This window comes from Grammomys surdaster, unplaced genomic scaffold (genome assembly GCF_004785775.1).
Source record: "Grammomys surdaster isolate TR1022 unplaced genomic scaffold, NIH_TR_1.0 373, whole genome shotgun sequence".
Taxonomy (NCBI): domain Eukaryota; kingdom Metazoa; phylum Chordata; class Mammalia; order Rodentia; family Muridae; genus Grammomys; species Grammomys surdaster.
Genome location: NW_021604792.1, coordinates 8,552,283 through 8,560,343, shown reverse-complemented (window position 1 = coordinate 8,560,343; position 8,061 = coordinate 8,552,283). Strand labels below are relative to the sequence as shown.

Genomic DNA, 8,061 nt, shown 5'->3' with positions numbered 1-8,061 from the left:
ATTAACTGTTATAAAATTAATGTTTGTTATAATTATTTATTGCATTCAAATAATCTGCATTTCTAAAATTTTTCTAATTAGATATTAACAAACATAACTTTATATGTTCTTCAGACACTGTAAAATGTCTAGATATCACTATTCAAACAACTTTCTTGGAAGTTGAAAAAATGACATACAGTTTTTATATAATTCAGAACTGAAATTTATAAATATAAAAATTTCTGGTGATCCATTTCCTCTAAGATATGCAAGATGATCTGCATAAAAGAACCCCAGGTCTGGGCACTATAGCATTTACATCTTTGTGCCTGAACCTCAGCCACAGGAGTACAGAGAGAGAAACCTTTCTCAGTTTAGTATTGCCCAGAATCAGGACCCAGGAGTGCACTGAGGGAAAAGCAATTCTTACAGCCTGTGTGATCAAAACCAGCAGCATTCTCTTCAGAAGCAGAGGATCCCAAACCTTGATAATTAGGGACAGAAAGTAAATGGAATACAGGAAGATGGAGGCAATCAGTGTCTGCAAGGCTCTGATGTGGGCCTTGGTGCTGACATCTCTGCACCCTTGGGTGCTGTGTTGCATCTTCCTCTGATGTTTCCACAAGGAGAAGAATAGCAGGATAAATGTAACCAGTGACAACATAAATGGTATGAGCATAAAGGAGGTGTTGACAAATGAAAACAGCATAGAAAGCTGTGTGTTATTCAAGATGAAGCTTTTAGACATATTTACCTTATTATATTCAATGATTAAAATGTTCTCAGGTATATTAATAACCATAATATTTAGGCACAAGAGAACCGAAGACATTATCAATGTCCTTGTCGTTACTTTTTTAACTCTGACCTTTAAATAAAGGAAAGCAGCGTTGGAAAAATTTGCTATCTTGAAAAAACAAAAGATGTTGAGACTTGTAGCAAGCCAGATACTAATATGATTGAAAGTTGTCGCTACACTGAGTATTATCCTAACAGTTCTCTCTGTCATCCATTTTCCTGGGTAGAACATATATAGCCACCAATTCAATGATATTAAACACAGCAGTGCAATTCTGGAGACGGCCAGAGCAGTGAGGATCGGATCCACTGAAGAGATCTTTCTTCCCTTGACCAAGTCCATGATGTTCACCACTGCTATGAATCCATTGCCCAAGGTGCCAATTATAAATTCCACACTCAGAATGACTATAAATGTGATCTGTAGGACACTATTCATCTTCACTTGGATGCTTCAATTTATATTGTCATTACTTAAGATTTGTTAAAACATGCTATAAAATGTTCTGCAAATTCAATAAATGAAGTTCCATATTATGTTCCCTTAAACAAGATACAGATCTAATCCCAACAAAGCCATTAAGCCTTGCTAGTGATTTCATTCTCTCCATCACAAAAGTCTTGTATTTCCCTAGAGAGAAGAACTAACCTCCATGTAGACGTAGTTTGCATTAGACACAGCAGCCTAGAGACATTGCAAATTTTGGTGAAGGAAATGTTGGTCTCTTGTGCTGAGAAGCAAATGAAGATATATTTATTTGCATTGTTTTGCTCATTTTTTCTTATATACATGTTATTCTATTAACATGAGTATAGATAAATCACATAAAAAATGTTTATCCTTTATATAAGGCAGAGAATGTCTGAATTTATACCTAGTAATTCCTTAGTACCACACATCTTTAGAAACTTTTGAATCAACTAAGTTCCACGCCTATGGATGGTAAGTGAATCACTATTTACAAACTATCCACAACCCAATAATTTCATGAGACTTTCTACTTTATGTAAAGAAAAAAAGAGTTAGAAAAATTGGCTAGCTTTAGAAAATAAAAGACACATCTGGTAGCAAACCAGATGTTCAAATGGATGTTCACTACCCGGATAATACCCATTGTTGTAAGCATTTCTGGTCTCATAAGCAAATGTGGGAATTGTATGTATAAAAATATATAATTGACCCTAGACCACACATAAATGAGTCTAGTAAGGGCCAAAGCAGTAAGTATATGTTCTACTGAAGAGATTCTTCTTCTCCTGACCCAGTCCATGAAATTTACCAGTGCTATGTGTCTGTTTCTTAAGATTCCCCTTACTATTTCCACAAATAAGGTGATTGCAAAAGTAAAGAAATACCTGTTGATCATTGTCTGTGAGAATATTTCTTTTTTATATATTTTATCTATTCCTTCGATTTATTTTTTTATTTTTTTATTTTTTTCACAAATCGTAATTAATTCACACTGAGGTTATAAACACATAAAGGCAGGATGTAGGGAATGGAATGACACTGGAGTGTAGGTGTTCATGGGAAATACAAATATCTTCAGAACCGGGTATTGGCTAGGTGAAGGTTCAGGGGACAAGTCACTATGACTCTGCCTATGACTCGCTTGTCCTTATCTAAGTTGGTATTGTCTGCCAAGGCTACCTATTTACAAGGTCTATGACTACTCAGGCTTATAAATTTCCACAAAAGCTGCCTGTTGACATTAGCTTATAGCCATCTGTTTCAATGTTTTTCCACTGAGACCCAAGACTTGGTGTTAGTATGCATGCATTACAGGCCTATTGTTGATTTTAGGCCTATGGCTGATTTTAGGCCTACAGTGTGTAAGCAGGGCTGCCCCAGACATATCCTCCCTTCTCTAAGTATAGAAGGGCTGTGGGAATTCTAAACTTGCAAAGGCGGGGATAGAGGCCTGACCTCCAGTATTTGAAGGGGATCTTGTAATGGCTCCAGTCCCCCTATCGTTGTCCAGTGAGGCATGAGGGCCATACCCATCCCGATGTCTTTTTCCTGGAGAGGGGATACTTTTGACATCAACCCCTATGCAGTCAGGCTTGTCCCTCAGGGAACGCAGATAGATATTTTTTATCTTTTATTTATATTCCCTTGCAGTGCTTAGCCTCACACCTAAGCAAGAATTCAGATTGCCTGTCAGAGGGGGTTCTGGGTGGCCCCTCTATGTTTGGTCTAGGGGCAGAAGTCCCCCCTTTTGGGTTGGGTGGAGATGGGTTTTGGAAACACCCTGTATAAAGTAACAACCTTATCTTGAGTCTCGTGGTCCACCATAGCTAACTTATGATAATGTATCTGAGTAGGTTTTGCCACCAAGTTATTTATCTTATGTATCACAGAGTTAGTCTGCCTATTTGAGGGCCAGGGACCAGCAGAAACAAGCAAAAAGAACCCAAATAATGGTCCCAAGATGGAAGGAAATAGGGTTGACAACCTTGGAGAGGCTGCAAACCACTTCTTCTACCAGCATTCATCTGTCTCTTTCCCCCTCTGATTTTCCTTAGGGCCTTCACTACCTATTTCATGCTCTCTTTAACCCTCCTTGTCTTGTCTATGTAAAGGCAACCTTCTTCTTTGAGGGTTGTACACAGTCAAGAGCTGTTTGTACCCTTTTCTATTGTACTAGAGTAAATCAAGTCCAATAAGGATCTTTGCGATTTTAGGAGGTCTCTTCAGACAGCGAAACGAGGGATTTCTTCAGATTAGTGATGTCAATCTCTAGCTGTTTGATATTCTTGTCAGTGGCCCTTCAAAGGTCTGAGTAGTATAAGTTCGGAGGCCAGCATCTGGATTAGAACTTCTAACAGCAGGCATCATGGGTGATTCATTTTTACCTGGGACGCTGTGTGAGTTAAAGCTCCTGGGAGTCCCTGTTTCTCTTGGTTTTCTGTGGTTGGGTACGGAGCTGCCACCTGTGACATGCTCTATTCTCGGGCCCAGACTGGAAATTGAGAATATTTCAATTTAGAATATCTCTGCCCTCTAGGTTCTCCCCTGTCTGTCTGCATACCTAATCCTTCCTTCCCCTCCCATTATCCTTATCCATCCCTCTACCTCCCGTAATTATTTTGTTCTCCCTTTTATTTGGGAACCAAGCATCCACACCTGGACCTTCCTTCTTATTAAGATTCATACAGTCTCTGAGTTATTTCATGGGTATTCTGAGCTTTTGTCTAATATTCACTTATCACTCAGTACACCCCATGGAGGTCCTTTTTGGTCTATGTTCCCTCACTCAGCATGATATTTTCTACTTCCATTCATTTGTCTGGAAAATTTGTGATGTCCTTGTTTCTAATAGCTTAGTAGTATTCCATTGAGTAAATGTGCTACATTTTTTGTATCAATTCATCTATTGTGGGACATCTGGGTTGTTTTCAGTTTCAAGCTATTACAAATAAGGCTACTATGAACATAGTGGAGCATGTGTACTTATGATATGGTAGAGCATCTTTGTGTATATGCCCAGGAGAAGTATAGCTGTGTGTTCAAGTAGAATTATTTCCAATTTTGTTGGAATTACCAGATTTAATTCCAGACTTGTACTAGTTTTCAATCCCACAAGCAATGGAGGAGTATTCCTCTTTGTCCACATCCTTGCCAACATCTGCTGTCACCTGAGTTTTTTGTCTTAGTCATTCTGATTGGCATAAGGTAAAATATCAGGATTATTTTAATTTGCCTTTCCCTGATGGCTAAAGATCTTGAACATTTCTTTAGGTGCTTCTCAGCCATTTGAGATTCCTTAGGTGAGAACTCTTCTCTTAGCTCTGTACCTCAGTTTTTAACTATATTATTTGGTTTTCTGCACTCTTATGACTTGAGTTTTTTTGTATATTTTGGATATTAGCCATTTATAAGATGTAGGATTTGATAAGATCTTTTCCCAATCTGTAAGCTGCCATTTTGACTTGATAACAGTGTCCTTTGCCTTACAGAAGCTTTTCAATTTGGTAATCCCATTTTTCTACAGTTGATCTTAGAACATGAGGCACTGGTGTTCTGCTCAGGAAATTTTTCCTGTGCCATTATGTTTGAGGTTTTTTTCCCACTTTATCTTCTATTAGATTCAGTATATCTGGTTTTGTCAGACCTTTTATCCACTTCAACTTGTGCTTTGTAAAAGGAGATAAGAATGGATCAATTTGCATTCTTCTACATGCTGACCTCCACTTGAGCCAGTACCATTTGTTGAATAGGCTGTCTTTTTTTTCACTGGCTAGTTTTGGCTTCTTTGTAAAAGATTAGGTGATCATAGGTGTGTGGGTTTAATTCTGAGTCTTAAATTCTATTACTTTGATCTACATGTCTGTCTCTGTACCAATACCTTTTGGTTCTTATCACTATTGCTATGTAGTAGAGTTTGAGGTCAGGGATGGTAATTCTCACACTTCTCTTATTGTTGAGAATAGATTTGCTATCCTGGGCTATTTGTTATTCTAGATAAACTTGACCAATACAGATGAGGATGTTCACAGCCAACCATCTGACTGAGCATGGTGACCACATGGGAAGAGTTAGGGAAAGGGACTGAAGGAGCTGAAGGGGACTGCAACCCCATAGGAAGAACAACAATATAAACCAACCAGATTTCCCAGAGCTCTTAAGGTCTAAACCACCAATCAAAGAGTATACACGGAGGGACACATGACTTCAGCTGCATATGTAGCAGAGGATTGCCTTATCTGGTATCAGTGGGAGGGGAAGCCCTTGGTCCTGTATTGGCTCTATGCTGTAACATAGGGGGATGCTAGGGTGGTGAGGCTAGAGTGGGTGGGTGAAGGAGCACCACAATAGAAGCAGGAGTGACGGAGGATGGGCTAGTGGCCATTGCAGAGAGGAAACCAGGAAGGGGGATGATATTTTAAATGAAAATAAATAAAATGACAAATAAAAAAATCCCACAGAATACAGACTCATGTAACACTTGGAAGTTCTGTTTGTATTAATAAATGTAAAATTTTATATATATGAAGATAAATATATCTTTAGGTTAAATGAAGTATTTGTGCTCTTTAAAAAGAAAAGGAAACATGGAAATCTCACAGGATTTATTTAATAATTCCTTCATGAAAATCTTGGTTTTTTTTCTTCCCAAAGTGTTCAAGACTACATCATCCAGTTTTCTGAAATTAAATGAAATATTGAAGATTTATTACCAAAACAAAAAAGATATATTTATCTACATTATTTTCACTTTTCCCCTATCTACTCATTTTAGTAACACAAAATAACTTCTGAGTAATATTAAAAATTATAATTCCTATGATATCTTAAAAGAATATAAACTGGCATTGAGGTACTTCTGAAAGTAATGATTTATAAAGATTTTAGTTAAATAAGTGAATGAAATTTTTGTTATGTACACATATGTAAATCTATGCAGTCATTGGTCAAAAAAAGTTGCACATTGTACCCAAATTGTATAAAATTACCTTTGGAGATCACTGCTCTATGTTCATGTCACAGAAATTATACTAGTCATTTTAATTTACACAATTCCGTAGAGGTAATAACCTACATATGCACACAACACAAATGTACACAACACACATGCACAAACACCCATTTATTGTAATTCATCCCACTTTTATTTCCATTCCAAAAGAATTCTGATTCAATAATCGTGTATCTAGATCATGCTTAGTAACATAACAATTTTCCTGTACTTTATTTTATTTATTGCAGAAGTCAAAATTAAGTCTATAGCCTTATATCATGTGAGTGTTTAACTGACAAGCAATACCTCTAGTCATTTTTTTACTTTATATTGTGAGAAAGTCTCTCTGAATTGCTTAGCCTGGCCTTGAGTTTACTCTGTAGTGTCTAGACAAGCCTTGAACTTGTGATTCTGTCACCTCTTCTGGAACTACAAACTTGTTTCTATTCCTTTCCAGTTTTTCTTTTTTTGTGTGATTTTATTTATTTATATTTCAAATTTTGTATCCTTGCCCATTTTCCCTTCCATAAACCCCCTATCCCATCCCTCTTCCTTTTTGTCTCTAAGAGGATACTCCTCTAGCCACACACTTACTCCTTCCCTCCTCACCACTCTAGCATCCCCCTCTGCTGTTGTATCAAGGCTCCACAGGACCAAGGGCCTCCCCTCCCATTCCTGCCTAACAAGGCAACCCTCTGTTACATATATAATTGAAGCCTTAGACTCATCCATGTATACTCTGCTTGGTGAGAGCTCTGGGGGTTCCAGTTAGTTGATATTATTGGGGTTGTCCTATTGACAGTGTCCTTTGCCTTAAAGAAGCTTTCCAATTTTATGGGGTTCCATTTGTCAATTGTTGATCATAGAGCATGAGCCACAGGAAATTTTCTCCTGTGCTGATATGTTCAAAGCTCTTTCCCACTTTCTCTTTTATTATATTCAGCACATTTGGTTTTATGTGAAGGTTCTTGATCCACTTGGACTTCAGCTTTGTACAAGGAGTTAAAATGGATTTCTTTTCATTCTTCTACATGTTGACCACCAATTGAACCAGCACCATTTGTTAAAAATGCTGTCTTTTTTCCACTGGATTGTTTTGGCTTCTTTGTCAAAGTTCAAGTAACCATAGGTGTTTGGGTTTATTTCTGAGTCTTCAATTTAATTCCATTGATCTATCTGCCTGTCTCTGTACCAATACCATAAAATTTTTGTCACTATTGCTCTGTAGTAGAACATGAGGTCAGGGATGGTGGATTTCAAAGATGTTGAGAATAGTTTCTCTATCTTTGGCTTTTTGTTGTTCCAAATAAATTTGAGAATTGCTCTTCTTATCTCTGTGAAGAAGTAAGTTGGAATTTTGATAGGGTTTCCTTTGAACCTGTAGTTTGCTTTTGGTAAGATGGCCATTTTTACTATGTTAATACTGCCTATACATGAATATGGGTGATATTTTCATTTTCTGAGGACTTCTGTAATTTTTCCTTCAGAGACTTGAAGTTCTTATTATACAGATCTTTCACTTTCTTGGTTCAAGTTGTGCCAAGATATTAGCACAAAACACTTGAAGACTCAAAGGTCCCATTCCTAACATACTGCTAACATCTCTGTAACCATCACTTTAGGCACCCAGACAGAAAAAGTATGAGACACAGCCTGGGCAAGATGAGAAGTAAAAAGCATAGTTATAGCCATCTTATTTAAGGAGTTATTAAACTAAAGAAGATAATATATTACATGTTACCATATGACCTAACCAAACTATGCTAGGATAAAGCATGAAGGTCTCTAAATCAACAAGCCACAGATATACTTGTATATC

The 8,061-nt window shown here is 37.3% G+C and overlaps 1 protein-coding gene across 1 annotated transcript; it reads right to left on the bottom strand.

Moving 5' to 3' along the window:
• Positions 1–241: 241 nt before the first annotated feature.
• Positions 242–1,219, bottom strand: LOC114632393 (taste receptor type 2 member 116-like). The gene has a single exon (XM_028780911.1). It carries the CDS (start codon positions 1,217–1,219, stop codon positions 242–244), a length of 978 nt encoding a protein of 325 aa, XP_028636744.1.
• Between the last annotated feature and the right edge of the window lie 6,842 nt (positions 1,220–8,061).

Excerpts from the sequence above, each read along its gene's own strand:
- LOC114632393 (XM_028780911.1), bottom strand. The coding sequence starts at position 1,219 with ATGAATAGTGTCCTACAGATCACATTTATAGTCATTCTGAGTGTGGAA.